The sequence below is a fragment of the Notamacropus eugenii genome, chromosome 5 (genome assembly GCF_028372415.1).
Source record: "Notamacropus eugenii isolate mMacEug1 chromosome 5, mMacEug1.pri_v2, whole genome shotgun sequence".
Taxonomy (NCBI): domain Eukaryota; kingdom Metazoa; phylum Chordata; class Mammalia; order Diprotodontia; family Macropodidae; genus Notamacropus; species Notamacropus eugenii.
In genome coordinates this window covers 65,953,290-65,978,940 of record NC_092876.1, presented here as the reverse complement: position 1 = coordinate 65,978,940, position 25,651 = coordinate 65,953,290, and the positions used below count along the sequence as shown (strand labels likewise).

Genomic DNA, 25,651 nt, shown 5'->3' with positions numbered 1-25,651 from the left:
GCTTAAGCCACAAGAGTTTCTAAAAAATCCAGTTAGCTTTATTCCAGATGACAGAATAATATGTTCTTCCACAGAACATTAAATACCACATTATATTGTTTGAGGCACTGGTAAATGCAACTATTTACTAGTGTGATGTGTTCTAGGGTCTTTTCTATACATGCTCCAAAAAGGATTCTACAGTCTTTCATCAGAGCAATGAGAAATAGAGAATTAACCAAAAATCCTTTATATTTAGCTCTTATTTTTTTTTAACCTAATTAGGTCTAATTGAGGCTTAGGTTAAAAGTGACTTATGTTCCAAGAATTTGCCTTGGTTAAGGGGAGAATTGGGGGTGGGGGGAGGAGAGTGGAAAGACAGAAGATGGATGGGAGAATGAATGACATCAGGATTAAAAACAAATCAACAAAGTTACCTTAATAAGGTAGTCCTTTTCTTATAGCCTTGAAAACTCAAGCACTCTAGTGAGAGGTGGGAATTCTCAGTTCTAGTCCTGACCTTGACACCTACTCACTTGTATGCCTGTGGGCAAGTCACTATTCCTCTCTGGTTCGTTAGGTGTCCCTTCTCTGTAAAATGAGGGGATTGTCCAAGGTAATTTCTGAGGCCTCCTCCAGCTCCAAAATTCCATGTTTGAAAGTCCCTTTCAGTTCTAAGATTTCTTTCACTAAGACATTCTATGTTCTGGAGGCTCTTCCCACTCTAACATACTAGATTTTAAGAAGCAGTTCCCAGGAGGATCAGACTGTGAAAGCTACTTGGAGTTAAAGCTGATAACTGCAGTTGGTATTGGAGTGTTTCTGTCTTCATAAAAACAAATACAATTGTACAATCCGATTCCATTGGTGAACAGGTGTCGGTTTCACCCGAGTTAGGATTCTAGGATCCAGTTCCTTCTATTTTTTTTCCTTTTCTGTCAGGATGTATTTGGAGTCATAGAGACCTTTACCACATCTTGATCTCATAGATGCATTCATTTCACTTTTTAAAATGGCTGCAAAATTGAAGTGGGGGAGTATGAAGGGCCAAGCCAGTAGATGCCTGTGGCTGTCCTCTCCCCTTTCCATTCTTCGGTCATCCTGATAAGGGGGAGGAAGGATAGAAGCAGTCCTCCCTGCTTGGAGAGAGTGAGTCTGGGAATGCCAAGTGCAGCATGGAGGTGGTGGGCAGACAGCAGCCTGCCTAGCTGCTTATGGAGGGGCAAACCAGGCCAGGCCAGAAAAACAGAGCAGGTTAAAGCTTCCCATCAAGACCGGGATCAGACCCATGAGTGGCTGCTGATCTTCTGCCTGGGCGAGATGCAGAGAACTCAGCTTGATAAAACACAGTAGATACATAATCCTAAAGGTGGATATTTTCACATAAAATCCCTTTGAACCAATCAGTGACAGTCTGAAAGTCAGAGTGGTATTACAGAAAGGAGGACGGTCTTGGCGTCAGAAGCCCAGTTTGGGTTCAGGTCCCAGTTTGGACACCAATAGCCCTGCCTAGGCACTTCTTTGGACCACAGCTCCCTCTAATGAAAGACAGAGGGTATATGTGGGGTGGAGGTAGGTGGGGTAGGTGGCAGTACGGCACAGGCAAAGAGCACAGACTGTTGTTGGAGGACTTGGATTAAAATCTCACTTGATTTTTACTCCCTAAATGGGGCAAATCACTTCCATCCTCCCTGAGTGTCAATTCTCTCTCCTAAAAATGGGAGAGGGGGCAGGTTAGATGATGGGCCCTGAGAGCTCTCCCAGATCTAAATCTAGGCTCCAATGACTAGTGGGGGCCCCTCCCACTCTTGCAGTCTCTGTCCTGGGGTAGGTTCTCTTTCTAATATTTTACACAATGAGATCTTGTCCAGCTCTAACCTTCAGTAATTCAGTTTCTTTGGGGAACTAAATAAATGAAAGATAAACTACAGTGAGAAAGAGTTCTGACCACCAGATAGCTTTATAAAACAAGGAAATGTTTCTATATTTAGTTTAATTTCTGACACAGAAGATACCACATTTAAATAAATATATTAAATCTTTTAAAGCACTTTTAATTGCAATTTTGGACCTCAGACATGATGCCAAATACATATGCACACATAATTATTTCCCTCGATTGTTCTTTCACTTACTTTCTAAAATGAGTTACATCATAACAGAACCAGCCCAAAGTCACTTTGGTGAAATATTTTCTATTAACACTTCATAACTGAATCAAGTACTTACTTAGCTTGACAGAACTACATATATATATAATATATAAGCCTAAGTTCATGATTTGGAGTGTTCTGTAACTTTCTGAGTTTCTCGTAACATCACTTTCACCACTTTTTTTATCAACTTGTCACTTTTCACTCGAGGATATTCAGCAAAGTTTATAAAATGGCATTACAAAAGATTGGAAGTGAGCTATAAAAACAAAATACAACGTAAGTGCCAAGCAGGGCTTCTGAGGGAAATCAGGTCTCTTCATTGCCATAAGTCTTCAGTGCGGCCAAACTTAAAGACCAGGCCTCTGTTAACAGAAGGAAAACACATAATTTGAGTGCTTGAATCTGAGAGAAGGGACAGTATATTCAAGATACAGAGATTCTTTAGTGAGGCTCAACTGTAACAGTTATCACCTTCAACGCAGGTCTGAGAAAGTGGGTACACGTCCCTCTAAAAAAGGTATTTAACAAAAATAACCAAAGCATTACCTTTTAAGCCTGTTTCACTTAATGCAGTGTGACCCTAACTTTATTTACTCTGTTCAGACTGCTTCAGTTCAAAAAATGTAACATTATTTTACTTATGTAACAAAACCTCATGCTAGGTACTGGAAGAAACAGATTATCTGAAACATAGTCTTTGTCCACAAGAGGCTCAGAGCCCAACAGAGAAAGTGAGTTCACTCTTAAGAGGTATGGTTATGTGTATCAACATGTCCACCTTATAGTCATCGATGAAAAAATGTCAAGTTTGCTTTTTAAGGAGGGCACTTTGTTTTTAGTTAGCATAAGATTTCTACCAGCGAGTAGATGATACCAGAAGTTCCTGTGGGTGAATATGACATCTCTGAGAGCTCTTCCAATTAGTAGACCTGTTGTGTGTGGTTGTACACACCAAGGCCACATTTAGATAGTGATCCTAAGAGTAACATGGTAAAGAATGCTCAATGCTTTTATGGGCAAAACATGTAAGCTGTAATTTGTGACTACTAGTTTCTTAGTGGGTTTTTTTTTGTCTTTTTTTTTTGGCTCAAGGGTGATGTGCTCAGTTCCTTCATATTCTATCAGATGGTCATCTTGATAAGCTGCAGCTAGCTCAGATTTCTGAAGTGAGAGCTACAAGTTATTTTTGAACCTTGTTCTTTTACATTTCAGAACGATATGGAATATGATAATTAAGATAGCAATGCCAAGTAATGTCAAATTCTCCTATTTCAATTAGCTAGTGGCATGCCTCTAAAGCCTGCTTAGTCTCTGGAGTTCATAAGCAAAACAGTGGCTAGTGAGAAAACAACCACATGGTTTCCAATTCATTCATTCAGCTAACTTAAGCAAGTGATCTGATCTATTGCAGATGCTTAGGGGATCATAGTTCTGGACTGGAAATTAGGAGACATGGTTTTAGTCCTGGCTTTGCTACTAACTGGCAATGTGACCTTGAACAAATTACTTCTTTTCATTAGGGCCTCATTTTTCTTTTAACAAATGAAGAGATTAGATTAGATGATCTGTTAAGTGTCCTCAAGGCTATAACTCTTGGACAGGTAAAGTTAAAATTAGAGGAGCAGACTGCTGCTTGGAAAGGAGTGAAGAAAGCACTTGGTTCTCCATCCTCAACTCAAGAGGCCTTTTGCTTCTACCTTCCCCAAGGCTAGTGTCCTTCCAAATAGAAATCAAGCATTAGGATTCACCAGAAAGCCTAAGAGTTTAGGAGAGGGAAGAGACCTAGAGAATATTTAGTTTAACCCTCTCATTTTACACAAGAGAACTGTGGCCTATTGAGGTTAAGTAACTTGTCCAAGGTAAACACATGGGTAGCAGATGGCAGAGTTGTCCCAAGTTCTCTGAATCCAAACCCAGTCCTCTTTCCCCTATCCCCTGGTGACCTGACAGGAAGCCAAGAGCACTGAGCTACTGCCAGATGATGGCTACCCAACACTCTTCCAGACTGAAGAGATTTAAGCCTCTATTCCATAATTTCAAACGACAAGAAGCCATAAATACAAACACTTGCCAATTAGTTCCCAATGTGCTCCCTCTGCCAGCCCCTCTCCCCAGTTATGGGAAAGAAGCTGAAAATAATTTTCAAAGAGGTTGTTTCCAAAATGGCCTGTGTCAACATGTCTCTGACAAACAGTGCTTTTTAGAAATTATTTTCCAAAGGTGACCATATTTTTATCAACTTTTCAAAGTTGACGTGCTCTTCAAAGAGGGCTAGTATTAGTGACAACTCTTCATGGAGGGCTAGTACTAGTAAAGTGGTAGAGTTCTGGCCTCTGAGCTTTTGCAAATAGGCAGGAGCATGTTGGACTGGAGTTAGAAGACCTGGGTTGCAGACCTGACCCCACACAGATTAGTTATCTCCTTGTGAGCACAATGAGACAACTATGGCTGCAGAACTTACCTCATAGGCCTGTGGTGAGGAACAAGTGAGGTCATGCATATAAACTATGGAAATATCAGTAATGATGATGATGACTATTGAACTTGGATCAATTCTATGTGGCTCTGGAGCTTCCACTGACGTAAAAGCCACAGTTACTCTTTAGGTGGGAGAGTGGCGGGGTTCTCCATTTGTTAGGACATCCTGGAGATGAAATCTCCACAAAGGTCCCCAAGCAGGTTCTTTTATATCTTGCCTCAATCTGGGTGCCTAGGCTTTTTTAGTGGCAGAGGCAGATTGCATTAAAAATGCTCAGATGCCTGAAGGCATGAATTAAATACGGGTGCTCCTAGTAGACAGGCTATTTCACAGCAAGCAATTAGTATTTTAAATAGGTGTCAAAGTGGCTTTGGACGTTTTTCCTTATTCAAGGTTCTAGAATCTAAAAGCTGCATGAAAGGTGTTATTATTTTGTTTTGTTTTTTTTTTATAATAAAGAAAATTTATTTTTGATGATGAGAGCATAAGTGCAGTGAGTACCTTAGAGTGCTCCAGGACTGAGTCAAACTGACATTTTTATGAAAAGTTCTGGCATTTGATGAGGACTAAATATTACTATCTCTAATAATTGGTATGTCAATCAAAAAAATATCAGAATAGGACTCTCTCCTCCCCAATTTTTCCTACTATTCTGGACCTAGTGAAATTACCATCACACCAAAATACAAAACATCCCCAGAAACTATGCTTTCATTATGTCTGATTGACAGTCTTTCAATCAAAGAAGTTTAAGTGTTCTCCAGCTTAGGGGTTTCCAACTAGGGGAGTGTGGGGGAGGTGATTTCCTTCCTGTCCCATCCTGCCCTTCCCAAGATAATTGTCTCATGTGTCCCTCTGGCAGGCTCAGATAGCATGATGCTAGGGATTAGTCTCTACTCCCTCCATTCCACAGGACAAAGGGAGTCTCACAGGATGAGCAGGCAGCATAGATGCTTTGCGATACAGTGCACAATCAAAATAATCAAAATAGTTTAGACTACCACGAAAAGTAACCTTGATTGTTACCCTTCGGTAAATGAAGGAAGAATTCATATACTCAGTTTAACAAACATTTACTGAAGCCCCTAAAAGCAAAATGCTATGCTTGGTATTGAAGAGGCTGTTGTGTTTGTCCTTCATTCTCAAAGATGACCATGACATCAAGACGATGACATGACTTGCAGTTGACTTGGATTTGAGCGAGGGAGGGTTGTGCAAAGTCACCAGCCTTACTTTCTCCTCCAGTGTCTTCTGGGTCCAGTGGCCTGATATTCATCAGGACGACTGGAGATAACCCAGGATGCAATGGGAGACCCTGGCCCTTTCAGGCTAAGGTCTTTTCACATTCTCACTTTGAGTGAGATACATTCACATTTAATGAATAGGCTTCTTTAAGTAGTTACTCAAGGGATGGTCCCTTTAATTAAAAAAAAAATCAAACTGGGAGAGGAAGACCCTCAGGCTGCCACGGAGGAGCTCATGGTACAGAAATGGTGCCTAAAACAGGGTGGCCAAGTCTGTTAAATGTGGAGGGTGTGCACAACACTGACCTCCCGCAGGCCTCGTATTTTCCCAGGAGGGTAAATTAAAGGAGCAATTGTAATAAATAATATAATACAGACATTTAAAAAAAAAACAGAAGGAACAGACAATTAGACACAGACTTACCCAAAAAAGATAAATGCATTCTGGAAAAAAACAGCAATTCCAGGGTACACTATTGGTTTTTCTGATTTGAAAAGAAAATAATTTACAATAAATTCCTAGTAGTTTAAATTCTCAACTATCTGTAGTTTCTGATATATTGGAAATGCCAAGTCCCTTGCAATCATGTGGCATGATCTGTCCTGGTTTTTCAGTTTAAATTCTTCTAAGGTTTCATTTCCACATGCTTTCAGTAATTATCTCCTAACTGGCATACTTATAAAGAGGAAAAGAGAATGACTACATGAAAGCTCAGCTACCCCATCTGTCCTACAAAATAATTTTCAGTGTATTTGAATGGAACCCATTTTCTTAACAGACCAGTGGGAGGACTAGTCCAGCTCTCAGTTCAGGTTCACTATAGAACAGTAAAAGGGTCAGATAGAGCAGAGCCTTCAGGCTCACTGACCTGTTGCTCTCATCAGAGCTCACCTTGATGCCTGCAGTTGTGAAAACACAACACTAGGTTTCCTGGCTTTGAAACTGTTTACATGAATATTCTCAGGTTCTCTAAGCTAAGGAGATAAAGACTAGGGTATAGAAAATGAAATGTTATATCTAGAGTTCAGCACTTAAGGATTTATCATTTGAAATGAGGTAAAAAGAACTTAAACCTTGGGCTTTCAAGCATCAAGCAAGAAATAGAACAAACTCAATTAAAAAAAAAGTGCCAACAGTCACAGTGTCAGGCATGTACAAGGAGCTTAGGATGCAAAGAGAAAAAGAAACAGTTTCTGGTCTCAAAAGGTGGATACTGCCCTGGGAAAGGGAGGTAGCACCACAGCCATAAAGCCCAAGTGCCACCCAAGCTGGCTGTGTGACCCCAGTCAGCCTTCACCAGAGCGCTTTAGACCCTGGGAAGATCCAAAGTCATTTAGAAGGTACTAACCTGCATGGGTAGAGAAACCAGTGAAACCACAGGCCCAGTCCCTAGGCACTCTGGGGCAACGGTCCTCATGCTCACCCCCATCTTTTTCCATAGAAGGGCTATATTAATAAATAATGTCTTTGCCTTTTTAGGATTTTGCCAAATAACATTTTGGGGAGTAACTGTAGGGACACTGGGCTGAGGTTTTGAACAGATCCTTGTGGTGTCTACATAAAAATCAGAGGAACTGGGGGTAGGGGAGGGAAGGGAGAGACAAGACTTTATTTTGTTTTTCTGAGACCCCTCAGAAAAAACTTTCAGGAAAGACCAGGGGATATCCTTGGTGTACAAAGGGACCCATCAGGAGACCTAGGATTTCAACTTGTGGGCTGTACAAAGAGTCAATCAGAAATTCAAAAGGAAGCTCAAACTGTTATATATGTGTGTGTATGTGTGTGTGGGAGAAGAGTTATTTTTTAGGGAGGCTGAGTCTAAGGAGTTAGAAGAGGCAGGGAAGCAAGCTCTGGGGCAGGGGGAACTGAAAATACTCTAACAGATAAAAGGGCTTAACTGTCTTTTCAAAGCTTCAGAAAGAATGCTGAAACCCTAAGAGCTCAAGGGGAATTTTTGAATTAAACAAAACCTAATAAAACACTTGGGCTCTGCAGGTACTGCTTCTAAATCAACCGTACCAAAATCTGTTTTCTTTTACCTTTAACGACATAGCCTCCAAAGAGAATCCACATAGATGCAATCAGAGATCCAAAGGCCAACATAAATCCAATGAAGAGCCAAATTCGAGCACCTTAAAAAAATTAACACACTATTATATTTTGTTTGTGATCTGATCACAAATGCTGTATACCAGAAGAGGGTAAGAAAGGGAGGAAAGAAATCCATCAGCTGTCAAAAGCTATGATGAAATATATTATGTATCTAAAATGGATGCAGAAACTGTAGGACCTTAGTTAGGATTTCCCTTTTACAATGCTGTCAGCTTTGTTGGACACTCTAAGGTCTGAATGTATCTTTACTTTCCCAAAGTCACCCCACCCCCATCCTAACCTTGCTCATAAAATGTCAAGTGTGAACAATGTTTCACAAAAAATACTGGCTCATGCATTCTTTCAGGCTGGCCAATAGATAATTTCCTTTAAGAATTCAATGCGGCACAATATAATTTAAATTTCTTTTGCAAGGAAACTATCTAGCAGAGGTTCTTCCCCTTATCCTCTCCCATAATAAATCTGTATTCATTGATGAGTGAATCTAAAGACCATCATCTTTCACTTTTAGGATAGTGAAATGAATTCAAATTGGGCAGAACTAGCTGGCACTTAGGAATGCTGCATTATAATTATACTAACAGATGAGGACAATCAACTTTTAAGTCACATTTATGTAGTATTTATGAATATTTGCTATACTTTATTACAAAGTAAAATAAATGAAATCATTTGACTAGCTAAAATGAATTCTGAGATAAATGAGTTTTTGAGTTAATTAGCTCAAGTATTTAATAAAAAGTAGTGTCCATGAGTATCACAGCTCAATAAAGCAAAGCAGGAAGTGACAGCTTATATATTAATTCCTGGCTTTCTGCCCAAAACATAAAATTCTAGGTGTGAATTAATATGCCACTATTCATGAAACCTGGGTTCTGACTGATTACCACAAAGGCTCAGGTCCTGCCCAGAGCTGGGCCCTAAAAATCCAGTATCTTTCTATCAATACAAATAGATTTCAAATTCTATATTACCAATTTTAGCATGATATTATACTATTGTGATAGCAATAAATAATAAGTTGTAGAAATGTGGGAATTATGGGGAAAAATATTGCCCACAGTGGGAAAATTTATTCAAAGTGTACAAATTTAAGGGCATGTTTTAAGCTGACCTTTTTTCTACTTTTTTTGAAGGTAACTTTTTAAAAGGTGGTTTTTAAATCCTCACTATCATCATTACCAAGCATTGGTGCTGACCATCCTTATAAAAAGGATCTCCTATATATGAATGAATTCCTTGAGGCCTGGAAAGTTTAATGTAAACCATTAAACAGATTGACAGTAATAGTAACTAACTTTTGGGAAACCCAAAGGCAGAGACCGTATGTCACAATTCAATTAAATATAACAAAGAATTCTACAAATGTAAGTTGAGAAGTACACAACCTCCTGGAAGGCAGTACAGAATTACCTATCCCCCCACCTCCCAATCACTCGTTTTATTTTTTTACAGCAAACACGGTCAGAAAGGAGGGGTGACTTGCCTCAGGTCACAGGAAGGCATGGGCAGAGCCAGACCCTAAACTCTAGCCTTCTGATCCCTGATATTAATTAGTTTTTAAAAATGAGCACTGCCTGTGCTGGCTGAGGAAGCTGCTGACTCTCCTGGTCCTCTGAGTGTCAGACAGACCGCTGCCATCTATGCAGCGATTACAGCACTAACCACAGTGTACCTGGCCCTCTCTGTTCAGAATTAGCTGTTTGGGCACACTCCCTAACTTCCCCACTATGCTACAAGTTTCAGGAGGGCAGGTACTCCATATTATACATCCCTCTATTTCCTCCTGTGCCTGGCAGTGTTTTGTTTTGTTTTTTAACTCAAGGGGCTCTAAATAAATGCCAGGTGACTGGCACTAGCTGCTTACCTGTTTGACCCAGGCATCCTTCGCTATAACTATCACCATGGACTTGTCCGTTGGACACTGCGTTAATCCTGTGTGAATAATACAAACGTAATGCAGTCTGGCATGGTTACACAGAGCTTACAAAACTGCCTTATTCAGTTTTTACATTTGGAACATAAAATGTTGAACACTTTCAACTATTTGTGCTAATTAGGGGAATGTGTGTGTCTGTGTCTGTGTTTCTTTGAGCAAAAGCAGATAAATGAACCTAGATGATGAACATGGTCCTTTAATTTTGAAAGATATTTCAATAATAACTGATGTTCTGTGAAACCATAAGAATTCCACTAAAATGACAAAGACATGTTGTGAAGGCCTGACCTAGGAGAAATTAAGGCAGTCTGATCTCGCATAGTACTAGATGTCTAATAATATTATAGCAAACTATTTGTGTCTTAGCCATTATGAGATTAGAAGTTCCATGGGGGCAGTTAAACTCTGCATCTAGCTCAGCCCTTAGCATAATGCTCTTCAAACAGTTGATGCTTAGTAAACAACAGTATTTGAGGGCTGGAAGAAACCTGGGCAGATTGCCTAGTCTAAAGCCCTGAATGTCAAGGCTGAGGAAAAACTGAGGCACAGTTAAGTGGCCAATAACACTGGAGAGCTGTCTTATGGAGTCTTTGGCTCCTGAATCCAGGGCTACCATTATATACTCTGCCTTTGCTAAAGAATGCTGAAGAAACAAGTGGTCTCAACTCTGGCCATGGTGGAGCAGACAAGCTCTTTAGACTTAGACTTCACATTAGGCTGCCACCTAATTTCTGATAGTATGATCTAGTCTGGGCTCTGGAATGAGCTGTGTGAAAACTATGGGCACATGATTTAATGTAACAATATTAATTAATTAGTTAAGCATTAGTTAATGCTTAGTTGTTTTGAGCCCATTTCCTTTGATGTTAGCCAAGAGCTGTTGGGCTAGATGGTTTCTAAGGTCTAATCTAAGTCCTAGGATTCTAGAAATCCTTCTACCTTTGAGAGCTAATTCATTATTGGTATACTTGGGTTCAAAGCTGTATTAGGATGACTGGGAAAGGAGTAATGAATAGTTGCCACTCATGAGGGTGAAAGATGTGACTTAGTCAAATATGCCATGTATCAGAAGCATGGCAGAAGGGTTTAATTGAACCAACCAGTCCAAGGTACAGTTAAGTTTTCCTTCATCTTTCTATAGAGCTGCTATTTCTTAGTGACATTTACTAGCTGTATGACTCTTGGCAACTGTCTCAGCCTCAGTTTCTTCATCTGTAACAGTACCTGCTCACAGGGTTGTGAAGATCAAATGAGATAACAAATAAAGAATTATAAATGCTAACAGCTACTGTCATCAATGTCACACAACAAATATTTCTGCAAGAAGAGATTAAAATCCTTAAAAAAAAACAATGAATTTTTTTCTGGAGTACACTAGTGATTTTATCAGTGTACAAAGCTCTTGGTGAGGACAAGTCTGCACTGCTCTGAAGCTCACAATCTTAGCAAGTCTGGAGGGTCCTTAAGAAGTTGAGCAACTTGCCCAGAGTCACACAGCCAGTACATTAAGTATAGGTGGGATCTGGATTCCTGGAGGCCCTGTCTCTATCCCCTATGCCACAATGTCCCTCATATCAAAAAAAACTCTTAAGTATGGAAATTTCCCATTGAATAAAATGCATTCTAAGATGGTTTCATTGTAGAATAACTGAAACTAAGTGCTAGGTGCTAGACATGCCTGCTGACTTTCTAAAAAGGTTTTAACATTTGGATATCTTGTTCATTTTTAAAGGAAGACTAATTTTTTTTAATGGAATAATTACCATTGGTCTAGCAGTGATCTCATTCCAGCCCCTGCTAGTCAAATAGATTCTAACGTTCCTCACTCCCCTGAGATGAAGGTACAAACAGATTTGTCCATAATTACATATGTGTGAGGAAAAAAATGATGATTTATACTTCTAAATTATGAGGATATTCTTTGTTAAAATTCAATCCAGAGGTCTTCAGGAAGTACTTGGTAATCTAAATGATGAAGGTAGTACTAAGAGAATGTTGCTTACATGAGGAAGGCAAGAGTGGCTATCACTCCACAGGCATGGTAGGAGTGGTGGAAGTCTTCCATGGAGGGATAAATAACAGCTGCATCTATGATGATCCACCATCCTGTAAAAAACTGTTAAGAACCAACATGTTACCTTGGGTGACCAAGGAAGGACCTTTCAGTTTATTAAGACTAAAAATGGAATACTTCATTTAAACATTAAAAAAATTTAGCCAAGAGTGGCAGTACATATCCATAATCCCTGCCACTGCATAAGGCCAAGGCTGGTGGATCACAAGGCTTGGGAGTTCCTGGCTGTAGCATGGCTAAAGGCATCCATGCTAAGTGCTGAAAATACAAATAAGAAAAAGAAAGACAATCCGGGCTCCCAAGCAGCTTACAATCTAACTGCAGAAGACAACATATAAAAAGAAATTGGTAAGGGATGGAGGAGGATGGAATGGACACCAGGGGGTTAGCCAGTGTGGAGGCATCATGTTCTGTGGAGTACAAACCAACTAGAGGCAAAGATGGAAAGGGGAGTTATCTGGAAAGTCAGGTTCGCTCTATAAAGGAAAGCTTCGGGAGGAGTTTGATACCATACTCTCCAGTCTTCCAATCAGAGGGCAGAGAGGAAGCTGAGAGAGTAGAGTACGGGTGCTGAGTATCCAAGGCAGAGGTAAAATCCAACAGGGGGGACAAACAGGTTGCCTAAAGAGGGACAAACTGGATCAGGTGGGAAAAGCAGCTTCCTTATTGAGCAACAATAGTTTTGGACCTTGTTATACTTCTAGCCCAAATGAGAATTTTTTGAACTAGGCTCAAAAATAATTTTAAAAATTTCAAGTTTAATATAAAATATTAATTAAAGCCATGTGGGCAAGCCCAGAGGACTGTTGTCTAATTTGGCATAATATACCCATTTCCAGTGAACTGAGAAATTTCTTAAATATTTCAGTTCAGTGTGCTTCCTTACAGAGAAGGGGATCTTTGTTGGTCAATTGATTTAACACTTAAGGGTAGTAAACTTTGATTGTTAAAAAGGACTTTTTCAGTAGCTGAGTACTGGGTTGTAATTCATAATATACAGTGTTCGAATTCAGGCCTCATATGACAGTTGGTCAAGTCACTTACCATTCTGAGACTCAATTTTCTTATCTCTAAAAAAAGCATAATATACCAAGCTTACAGGCTTTTAAGGAAAGTGTTAGACAAATGGCCATGGTTATTATTTTGAAGAAGTCCATGTGAATTTCTATTTTTCAGTGGCATATTAATGAAACCCTGAAGATTACATGAAATCTAGCAACAACCTGCTATAATTATAGTACTATGTAAAAAGGAAAAGGGCAGGGAACAACTCAGTATACCACTGGCCTGAAAGAGTAGCATATTAGTGATGTGCTGTTGCAGCGCTTAGGAAGAATTTTGAACTGTCCAAATGTAAAAGTATTCAAATTTGACAAATATTTACTGAGTGTACATTATGTACACAGCAGTGCTGGGCCTCTAGGGGAAATCCAGATATACAGAGGAGCTCACAGAGTTGGGAGATATGTTCAACATGTTCAACAATAAGTTTAACACAAAATGTTAAGTACACAAGAAAAACAAAAGCAAAATACTACACAAAGTCCAAGGAAGAAAAGCTAATGCCTTCCTGAGGGAGCTCAGAAGTCTTCATGAAGGAGTTAGCTTGGAAAAGATGGGAAGCCAGAAGTGGGGATGCGGGGAAAGAAGGAAAACCCAGGAAAAGGAACCAAGGTGTATAGGCGTGGGGTAGACACAGGACTTGGGTTCATAGCACACGGCACTATCTAGATACTGGACACTTCCGTGATAGATTTTTATATTCTTACCATCCTTAAAGAAAGATCAAAGTAGAAGGTATTTTTGGAAGAGAAATTTTTTACAGGTCAATACCTTTACACCCAATGGGATGAGACAAAACTGAAAATTCCTCAAACCCTAGGAATCAGGGGAAAATTTATACTTGTGACCACAGTCAGGGTAAAAAGGATCAGAGTCTGAGTGTAGTGGCACAGCCTCTACTTGTGTCCTCATGTGCATCAAAGAATATCTTTTTGCTGAGTGCCACACACCAAGTCTCAAGCCAACCCTCAGAACTCCACAAGCCCAATATATTTAGACTAACTTTGGGAGTTATTAGAGGATGGACCTAAAAACAAAGACCATATTAGTAAGTGAAATGAAGGAAGAGATGGAAAAGAGAAAGCTGATATTCCAGATACAACCAATCAAAAAAGATTGTTTCCCAGTCAGTGTTTACTCACTTCATCTTTGGACAAATGTATTTTCTACACTCCTATCTCCCCCTGTACATCTCCTGTGCCCTTCTTTTTCCAGTGGTTTTCTTGTAGACTAGTACTTCTGGCCTTTCTCTTCTTTATCCTAAGGTTTTAAGGGGATTTGGGGCTGAATCTACTCCATAGCCATATGGTTGGCTGCTCCTTTCTAAAAATAATAATGAAAGGGTCTTTTTTGGCAGCTGCTCCCAGGAGCTGCTACCATCTATATAGCAATCAGATGGCTACAGTGTGAATTTCCTTCTGGAATGAAGCATCTGTTTAGCTATGGTGTAATGGAAGACAACTGCACTGCGGGTTAGGAGATTTGGTTACCAGTCCTAGTTGTGCCACTTACTTGCTATGTAACAACTTTAGGTAAGTCACTTCCCTTCTCCAGGGCCTCATTTTCCTCATCTGTAAAATGAGTAAGTAGGACTAGCTGATGTTTAAAGGTTCTTTCCAACATGCTATGTTTTGAAGAAATATTTTGGGCTCCTATTCTACCATTCATGTTAATTCTAATTATAGTTCTAATGTTGAAAAAAAAATTACAAAACACTTATCAAGTCAGGCATGAATATACCAGTGAAATGTTCAACATTCTAAAATATAATACAACACATAACATTCATATTACCAGTATGTTAGCATGCAATCACAGTTATTAAATATACTTTGAAAGACCAATGACTCCACTGGTGTGGGTACTTCTGCCACCAATGTAGATGGCAACCCTCCTTCTGAAGTTTGTAAAACTGTCCCCAAGGAGCCAATCTTCTGGAAAAGAGGCTCTTTTCTGAAATGATGGCTTGGTTTGTTCTTGGTCCATCTTCAGACCCATATCGGAAATCTTTGCAGCTTAGCAGGGCCAGAGGATCATAGCTTACACTCCACTAGCAAAGCTTTTTAAAACCTAGGGTCACCACCACATCACAATGAAGCAGTGAATGGAATAGCAGTTAATTAATTTAAGGACATAAAGACCCTGTGAGAACTCCCTCCATTGACATAGATAACAATCCCTAAAATTATTTATAGTTTAGAAAATTACCTGAGACTGCAGGAGATTAAATGATAGGCAGTTCATGGTCATAAACCCAGTTAGACCAAAGATGGACTCTGCCCCCAAATCTGAGATGGCATGGAGAACTGGACAGGACCTCAGGACCATCTCATCTTACAGATGGTTTCAGTTATGATAACATACTCAGCTCCAGCATAAATTAAAATTTTATTTTTGGTGAATTTTATTCTGGACACTGTAAAGTATAAACAAACAGAGAAGGGGGAAAAATCCTTTACAAAAATCTTTGGTGTAGACACTTGGTTTTAAGAGCAGTGAGATGACCAATACAAACATTCTCAAAATTCCACAAGCTCAGGATCCCATGAAGCTTCTTCTGTTATCTAAACAGAAAGTTCTCCATAAAAACATCTATTTTTTTATAAAAACATTTTAATCAAACTGTTACAAGTAGAATTTTCAGGAATCTGTAGCTGTGTGTCTTTCTACCAAACATGTACATATTTTTCTATGCAGTCACTAACCACTTGACTCTGACGGTTCACCTTAACAGAGAGGTGAATCAGAGCTCTCAGAGGACAAGATCACGCTGGTTCTGGCAAGCTGGAAATGCGCTGCATATGGCTTCAGAAACAGACTCTATCTGCTGACAAGGGCCAAACTTAGCCAAGTGCAGAGAGGTTTATTACCAGGTTGGGAACCTGGTGGTGATTTTTTCCCCTCTGGCAATACATGAAGACCATCTACTAAGGCACAGAGAAATTATGACTGAAACCAGTAGAGGGAGTACCCACACTGACATTCTGAAATATGCAAAGAGACACACATGTGGACATATACATGTAAAGTGATATATACAAAACAAAATTTATAAACATACTTCATTTAGTTATACACTACAGCAATAAAATATACCATAAACTTTATAATTAGCACTTTTTTGGTTAGTTCCTGGAATTGTACTCTAAATCACAATTTGATGATAACAGCTCAGAAATAAAAAGCACTTCAAACTGAAATTAATAATTCTCATTTGTCAGATTTCAGATATATCTGTAGTTAGTGCTGCTATATAGTAACAATTTTTCATGGGCTAGTATAATTACAGTTTCATTTTTGGTATTCTCAGCTCACTGTAGGCAATAATTCTACTTCAGAGACCAAAATATAAAACTTTTCTGATGTATTTATGAGTACAGTATTTTTTTTTACAGTGCCAGTAAGTTTTACTTGTGCCATTTCTTTGGAAAATATAGGTTAGTCATTTTTTATTAATTACATAAATTCAGTGAATAGACTATGGCATGTCTAAACTTAGTTTTTTTGAGAGGAGGCAACAAAATGGACTGCAAAGAACACTGGGATAGGACTTGGGAGAACTGGGTTTATGGTTCCTGCTCTGCTGTCAACAAGGTGTGTGACCAATCCAGCACAAATGGACAGGCATTTCCTAAGCACCTCCTATGTCTAAAGCACTGGAAATACTAAAACAAAATGAACCCTCCCCAGAGGCTGTCCTCTGGAAGCTTACAGACTACCATGAGGTGGTGGGGAATACAACACATGTAAGTCCTTCTTCCTTGGTTTCTTCTATAAAATGAAGGAGTGCTTCCTTCCAACCTGAAAATTTCAAGATGTCAAAGCTTGTTGTTCTTTTTAAAAAGACCCTATAGGGCAAGAGCAAGGCACAGTAATACAAACATGCCCTAAGGAACACAAACGAATTTTGTCCTCTAAGTTCTCTCTGAAACTCTGTGCTGAGCTCTCTAAGGCACTAAGGCTGAGGAGATGAAGTCATCCAGCCTCCTTTGATGCAGTCCTATATTTTGAATGGCTTAGCTTCTTTCATCTCTCCGTGGTCATTTGCTCAGAAGCTACATGCACAGTAGTCCTGAAGAATCTTACACTATAAATAACAGATAAGTCTATATTACATGTATGGCACACTATATCATGAACTTTGAGAAAGCAAACCTTTTTGGGAATTAAGGGGCACTTTGGTTAAAATTTTAAAATCTTCTTCAAAAATAAGCTTTTACTGATGTCTTCTGTTTCTTCTATCACTACAGGCATTCCCAGCATCTGTCACCTGCCCTCTCAGTATGCCACCTCATATGACAGATATTTTTTAAAAGGAAAAAAGAAATCAGCACAACTAATCAATACATTGACAAAAATCCAAAAGATGTGTAATGTCTAACCCCTGTGGACCTCCACTGGAGGTGGATTGGAGATGTCCACTCTTCTTTCTACATTCAAGTCCTACTTAATCTTGACGATTATATATCATTTGCTTGCGATTTCTGTGGTGTGTGGTGTGGTTCTTTCCATTTACATTGTTGTAGTCACTGAATATTGTTGGCTCCACCTGTTTCATGCTGCATCAGTTCATGCAATATTACACACACACGTTATTTCTCACAGCACAGAAGCATTCCACCGTTACAGTCATATACCACAATTTGTTCAGTTATTCCCCAAATGATGGGTATCTACTTCATTTCCAATTCTTATCTATCACAAAAAGTGAAGCTATGAGTACTTTCATGTATATGGAGACTTTCTTCTGATTGATGGCTTCCTTGTGTTAGTACAAACAAAACTTAAGTTAATGAAAGAAATGTGAGTATGAGATCCCTGGAGGTGGGAATGGCAGCTTCTTTGTCTTCCCCAGATCCTGGAATAGCACAGAGTGCTACTTACTGAAGAGACTTAAAAAGGTCTTGTTGAAATAAGGTAAGTGGCAAGGACACCTACCACAAAACCTGAAAGCTGTGCCAAGTGCAATGACCAGGCTCATCAGGAGGGAAGAAGAGATGAGAAAATGCTGTTCTCTATAACCTTTTTTGCAGAGATGGGTGTGCAACATTGCACACAACGAAAAACATGTCGGTTAGTTTTCCAACGCAGATTTTTTTCTTTCCTGTTACAACATGTGGATTGCTGGGAAGGAGGTAGGGGTGAGGATATATTAAAAATGAAAGTGATATAGCAATTGCTGGTACCACAAAATAGAGATTTAATAGAAGGAAAGACATAATTTTGACAGTTCAAGTCACACGAAGAGAGGCATATCAAAAAATGGAGGTTCAAATCAGAGAAATATACATACCAGAACTCCAGCTACAATGGATGCAATAGTATTACGCTTTTCTCCCCAATCAATGCATTCTGAGCATCGAAGGCCTTCCAGAAATCCAGACATTTTTCAGGTCTCTAAAAAAAAATTGAACAAGACATTCAGCTTTTTATTCAATCATATGTCCCTAGTAGAAAAAGTGACAATTCACGGCAAATGTATGTAAAGTAGTATGAAGACATTAGGTGAAAAAATATGAATGCTTTTGGCTCCACTTGTCCCACAACAGAGAACATCTGGGATGTTTTGGCCTTCACTAATGTTTCATTAATGCCCTATGTTTCATCATAAAAGTGGCCCTGGGATCTTAAAAGTTACGCCACACACTATAAATTCTGGCAGGTTCTGTTAAGCTGAAAAAGTCTGCAACTCATTACCAATGATGGACAGTTGCTGTTCTAAGAAGACCAGCCTACTGAGGGATGGAGAAGTTCATTATGAATAGTATGGCTAAGAAACAAAGCACAATTTAAAAATTATCTTCAGTGCTTATGTAGTTCCCTTCTACTGCTGCAGGGGCAGAATAGTAGAATAGGGCAAAAGGTAATAAAGATAACAGTTTTTAGACCACAAATAAATACAAATTTAATTTAACGAAGCAATGACCAATGAGACGACATGCTATGGAGAACAAGTTAAACTTCTATATTAGCATCTTCACTAGAAACCAAAATAGAAGACATAAGGAAGATTAATTCATGGCTCGTCTCATGGGTTTTTCTTGGAGAGGTAAGCAAAGGACTTGGCTTCCTCCTCCATCTAGGGGAAATCAGACACAGCTTTTTCTAGGACACTTGGTCATCCTGTCTTGCAGTATTCTTGATATGCATAAGCAAAAAACCATGAAGAGTGATAACTACAGCTCATGCAGCAACATCTGACAAAGAAGATGGGGAAATGCAGAGATTATCTCAACTTGATAAGATCCTCCAAAGCAAAACACTGTTTAACCTAATAGAGACTCTGATGTGAAAAGGAGCAAGGCAAAAAATAATTTGGAAAATATGGTTCAGGACAAAGAAATGAAAGAGAATTACAGAATCTTAGAAGTCATCTAAATCAATCCAGACCTGTACAAAAATAGTCTCTGGAATACAGTGGACAGCTGTTCATCCAGCTCTTGCTAAGAGATTATCATGCTCCTGTAAAAGGCAGTCTACTTCCCTTCAGAGAGAAATTATTTCAGGAATTATTCAGAGAAAAATTTTCCTGACCTCAAGCCAAAATTTGCTTCTCTACTTCTACTCATGTTCTGTTTTCTGAAGAAAAGAGAATTATGATGATGATGGCTAGCATTTATATGGCTCTTTAGGATTTGCAAAGTACTTTACAAATATTTTATCCTCACAACCACTCTTAGAGATAGGCACTATTATCATCCTCATTTTACAGATGAGAAAACTTGAAGGAGAGAGAGGTTAAATGACTTGCCCAGGGTCATTCAGTTAGTAAGTGTCTGAGACTAGATTTAATTCAGGTCTTCCTGATTCTAGGTCCTAAAGACCCTACTCACTCCTTGAAATACTTGAAGATAGTTTATCATTTCTCTTAAGTTTTTTTCTTCTTCCGATTAAACACCTTCAATTTCTTTAACTTATTCTCATATGGCTTGAATTTAGGGTCTTTACTGAACAAGTAACCCTACTGTCTGGCTTACCAATATGTAAGTGGATCTATGAACTTACTGACTTGGGAATTTTTCTAAAAATGCATATAGCAACCTCTCCATGCCAGACCCCTCGTTATGTCCTCTCCAAACTGCTAGAGCTCAGGTAGAGGATTTCTATTCATTCTGTCACTTTTGGTCCATTCTTGCTGGGATCAGTGGAGCATCCTTCTACTGTGTCATGCCATCAGCCCAGCTTCTTGGTCACACAATTTTCTGATGATGTTCTTTGCCTTTCCATTTTCCTCTGAACCTCATCCTGGGTTCTTCAGAATTAGTGCTATGCCAATAAAATGTTCATATTCAAAAATGGACTTCTGATGTTATTGGAAACTTAGGGTAAGAATACTTTGCAATTTCCCAAAAGAAATGCAGCCCCCTTGCCTCCTCCTTCTCCATTGGGAACCCAGTTCATTTTTCATCTGTACTTGTTTTGTCCCAGAAGCTCATAATGTTGGACAAACTACATAGTGTGTCCATTATGACATATGCTGAAGTCTGGGCAACAGATATTCTTTTTCTAGTTGGTCTTTCCTTTGTGGCTGGCCAGGCCATTAGAGATCTCTTGTGAGGCTCTGTGAGATCTTGGGAGTTGATGCAATCCAAACCAATGTTTGGAGTGTTTGGAGAAATTCAGAACAAGCTGATCAGTATCATTCCTGAAGTATGCACCAAGCTCTGAGCCTCGTGCTCCACATGTGGTCTGACCCAGGTTGAGGTGTAGAAGCACTATTGCCTCCCAATTCTGGACATGAGGCTCATCTGACTGAAGTCTAAGATTTCATCCGCTTTCATGGCTGCAATATCACAAAACTGATTCATATTCAGTTTGCAGTCTGCAAAACCCCCAGATCTTTTTAACTGAATGGCTACCTAGTCAGGTCTGTCCCATATTTGTGACACTGCTTTTTAACCCTAAATATAAGATTTTACCTTAATCCTCACTAAATTTCATTTTATTAGATTCAACTCCATATTCTGACCTGTCATGATCTTTTCAGATCTTAGGACATCTGGTTGTTAGCTATCATTCCCAGTTTAGTATCAACTGCAACTTGATAAATATGCCATCTATCAATCAATTGACAAGCATTATGAAGCACTCATTATGTATAAGGCACCTGTTAAGTGTTGATGATGCAACATGTTCGCAGATCAGTAAAAAATAAATATAGGATAAACACAAATAAATACAAAGTAATGGGGAGGAGGGAGACTAGCAACTGGAGAATAAGCTTCTTGAAGAAGGTGGCCATAAGAATTGAGATCTGAAACAGAGAGCTTCTGAGAGGTGAAGGAGAGAATCCCAAGTCGCAGGAACAGTAAGCAGGTTAGTATGAAGTGCATAGGGCATAAAGTGAAGTGACTGGAATCAATCTGGAAGAATTGGCTGGGTTTAGATTGTGAAAGGCTTTAGATGCCAAGAGAGTTTGCCTTTTATCCCACAGCAGTTGAGGGGCTGAAGTTTCTTGAACAGGGGAGTGAGAGTCATAGCTGTGTTTTAGGAGTGCCACTTTGGCAGCTGTGTTGGATTTGGGGGAGGAAGAGACCATGGGCACTTCTATCAGCTTTCTGGGCCTTCTCTCAAAGGGGTCCTTGCACCTCACATCACAGAAGAAAGATTAAAGATGATACAGTACTACATGCAGTCACAATGCCCTACTGATCCAGTCAAACAAGCTATGAAAGATGGATCAAGGAAAAAGCATTGATATTGATTGTCACCACTTTTCCAGGAGTTTAACTGAAGTAAATTAGTTGCCATAACAAGGAGACTAAGGAAGTCTATAAATTCCTCAAATGCTTGAGTTATTTGTCAAGTAGAAAGACACAGCAGATAAAGGTAACACTAGTTTAGAACAGAAATTCATCTGCAAAATGTTACAGAGGAGAATAGTGGATGATTACAGCTGTATCACCCTACAAAACAGAGAACAATGATAGAGGGGAAAGCAAGGATGCAGTCAGTCTGGCCAGGCAGTTCAACTAAGCCAGATTACTCCAATAAATTCTGTACATTTTAAACTTCAAGGACAAAAAAAAAAGAGGCAAAAAATGAAACAGATCTGATAAAGTTTCTATAACTATCTATTTTTACTAAAGGAAAAAATATCTTAGTGATTAGAGCTACCCAAAAAACAGATTTTCTTGAGAGATAATGGCTTCTCCATCACAGGTCTTCCAGCTAAGGTGGAGTGACCCACTTATCCCATATGCTGTGGTGGTGACCTAAGGGAAGTAGAGACACATACATTGAGTATAAGCAGGCTGCAGGAGATTACCAGTTATGACTTGCTGGAAAGAAGCAGCCTAAAGATACCACAAGGGAAATATGTAATTGGAAAGTCAGGTGGGCTGATCATCTAGAAAGTTATGGTTAGCAGATAAGATAGCCTGGTTATTGTTTTGGTACCAAAAGTTAACAAGCCTAGAGGAAGGCCTTCAGTACAGTGGGTAGATTCTCCATGAAGGATTTATGGGAGGATACTGACAAGATGAAAAGCCACATATGGGCTGCAAATAGCAGAAATGAAAGCAGATAACCCACGTCAATGAAATTAGATACACAAAAATACTGAGGAAGTATCTGAACATTTCTAATTTTGAAAAACAAAAGATTCATTTATATTTGTGTACATGCTTGGGAGCCCCTCTAACTCTAAATCAATAATCTTACATATTTCATTTAAGGGTGTTGATCTAGTTATGTAATATTAAGTAGGTTCTTGCCTCAACAGTCAAATGTTTTGCCTGCTGTTTGGATACTTCCCAAACGTTGATGGCCAGCGTTCTAGATCTAGAGAGATGCTCCATTAGTTTTAAATGACTTAATCAGTCTGTTCTAATACAAACATTTTAGAGTCAAGAGGAATTTAGGTAATTTCAAGAGTCAGTATATCAGATTACAAGAAGATTTCCACATTGTCAATGGCAGTGTTGATAGATATATATATATGTATGTGTATATATATATATGTATGTATATGTGTATATATATGTGTATGTATGTATATATATATGTATATGCACACACACACATATGTATGGAGAGAGAGAGAGGAGAGAGAAGATAATAATATTTCCTTTACTGAGAGGGCTACAAGACAAGCTAATTAGGGAAAACAATCTAGTTTACCCAGATTCCAGACAAGCACATTTAATGGTCTCTCATGCTAATCATGTGGACAAAATACAAAGACATGGCCTATGTGATAATCCAAAGAGTAGTTACTCAGTCCACAAGCATTTAATAAGAGCTTACCATGTGCTAGGCATTGTGCTAAGTGTTGGAAATAAGAGAAAGGCTGTTTTTGTCTCTCTCCTCAAGTATTCCTTAAAGGTCCAGTGTTAGTTTGGAAGATCTCCAGTAGAACACTCCATGAACCTGAGGCCACATTAAGACACAATGTCCAGGATGAGAATTGCCACTGCCAGGATGAGAGCACCTTTGGACTCAGGGCCACACATTTCAGGAACAGTACTGACAAGCTGGAGCTGGAATTCTCCACCTATTTTGTATCATGTACCCCTCTGGAGGTTTGCTGAAGCCCTCCTCTTATAATGTTTTAAGTGTATAAAACACACTGGATTACAAAAAAACCCAATTATACTGAACTGCCTTTATCAAAATATTTAAACAAGTCATGGATCCCAGAAGAAACCTGACTTAAAAGGTATCCAGAGTAGGACAAGGAGGATACTGAAGAGCCTTGAATCTACACCACATGAGGATCACTTGAAGGAACTGGGGATGTTTAGACTGGGGAAGAGAAGCCTTAGTGGGATAGAAGAGCTGCTTTCAAGCCTCTGAAGGATTGTCATCTGCAGACAATAAACTTGTTTTCCTGGTCCACAAATGGGAAGACATAGCAAGAAAGGGTAGAAGGGGCAGAGAAGAATATTTTGGCTTGACATAAGAAAGGATTCCCAAACAATTAGAGTTAAAATGGAACGGTCTGCCTTAGGAGGACATGAGGCCCTTGTTGGAAGTTGTCCATCAATGGCTGGACTGGGAGTGCATTTACCCTAACCCTAAATGCCTCTGATTCTAACCCTAAATCCGATTCTAACCCTAACCCTAACCTCTGATTGGTCAGGTAAAATGCAGAGGGCAATTCTGTTCAGCTATGGGTTAGAACCAAAGGCCTCAGAGGTCCCTTCCCACTCAGAGATTCTGTTTTCCACATTTCAGGTATTTGAGGAAATTTTCTTTCAGAAAATATTTTATTAGCTTTCTTCTATTCACTCTACCTAAACATCCTGTCCCATCATTCTTTACTTCCTGCTTTCTTCTCTCACTTCTAGAAATGGAGCATAGTGGACAGTGGACTGTATTTGGAGTTTGGAAGATCTGGGATGAATTTTGACTCAGACACTTAGTAGTTATGTGACCCCGGGCAAGTCATTTCACCCATCTCAGCCTCAAGTTTCCTCATCTGTAAAATAGGGATAACAATAGCATCAACTTTCCAGGTCTGATGTAAAGGGCAACCGAGATAACATATGTAAAGTTATCAAAAGGCTGTTCTTATTACTATTAATCATTTTACTATTATACTTACCCCTGACTCTAACAAGCTAGGTTTCAATAGTTTACACAGAGGCAAACTGTCCAGTGAAGAGGATAAGAGCTTGTTTATCAAGATGGAATGACTCTAGTAGACCTGGACTAGCAAGTTCTACTGGTCTCAGTATCAGCCATTAGTGGGACACAATTTCAGCACATGAAGAAAGGAGTAACTTGCTAATCAAGTGAACCTGCTGCCCTGGTTTTATTGATCAGATGCCAGGTTTTCATACACTAGCTAGAGCACCTAAAAATTATGTTTATCCATTCAAATTAAATCTTGAAAATGTTTTTCACATGTTCAAGGTTTCTCATGCATCTAATGGTGTTAGTTCCCATTTTTACCATGAAACCCATATTCATACAATGCTTTTTATAATAAAGTGCTTTCATTACAATAACCTTTGAAGAGCGTTATTATCCCCATTTTACACACGTGTCAACTGAGGCTCAGGGTCACTCCTCAGTTACAAAGCTAGAAATGATAAGGCTGGAACTCAAACCCAGGTACAACATAATCTTGTCTTTCCTGCTCAGTTTGAACAAGACTCTAAAACAAGACACGCAAAATGGATCCAAACTAGGGAGAAGTCCTATTTGAGTGATGCCTTGGTTATGTCTCTAAGAGCTGTCACCACTCCTACTCCATTTTACTTTACAAATCATTTGCATAGATTCAGCTAAGTTACAAATTAGTCTATAGATTCTAGCTGTTTTGGCAATATCCATCTAGTCTGACCCCACTTTGTGTACCTTTGTCAGTCTTTTCCAAAAATGATATACTCTTCTGGAGTTAAACGTCAGGATTCTTTACAAAAAGATATGGTTACTGCTCTGATCAAAGATCTTCAGGAACTCCCTACTAATGCCTTTGCTTGGCACTGAAAGCTTTCCAGCCTTATCTCATAATATTTTTTACATAATCTCCACCATAGTCAAATTCTCTGAACACCTCATGCTATTTTTTCTTAAGCCAGGAATAGCCTCTCCTCCCATTCATCTATTTTAGGCCTACCCATTCTCTACCCAACTCCAATGCAAGCACTTTTTTT

General features: G+C 39.1%; 1 protein-coding gene across 3 annotated transcripts in view; it reads right to left on the bottom strand.

The window, feature by feature from the left end:
- Positions 1-2,012: 2,012 nt before the first annotated feature.
- The window catches only part of TMEM50A (transmembrane protein 50A), a 24,962-nt gene continuing 1,323 nt past the window's right edge, over positions 2,013-25,651 (bottom strand). For 2 of the 3 annotated variants that reach the window (XM_072609368.1, XM_072609367.1), the window contains exons 2-7: positions 18,340-18,443; positions 11,914-12,026; positions 9,839-9,906; positions 7,899-7,991; positions 6,283-6,343; positions 2,013-2,497 (exon numbers count right to left, since the gene is read on the bottom strand). In XM_072609368.1, the coding sequence (XP_072465469.1) occupies positions 2,452-2,497; positions 6,283-6,343; positions 7,899-7,991; positions 9,839-9,906; positions 11,914-12,026; positions 18,340-18,432 (474 nt within the window). In that variant the 5' untranslated portion in view covers positions 18,433-18,443 and the 3' untranslated portion in view covers positions 2,013-2,451. Of the gene's footprint in view, positions 2,498-6,282; positions 6,344-7,898; positions 7,992-9,838; positions 9,907-11,913; positions 12,027-15,254; positions 15,463-18,339; positions 18,444-25,651 lie in introns of all 3 variants that reach the window. The other variant, XM_072609369.1, reaches the window with a different exon arrangement.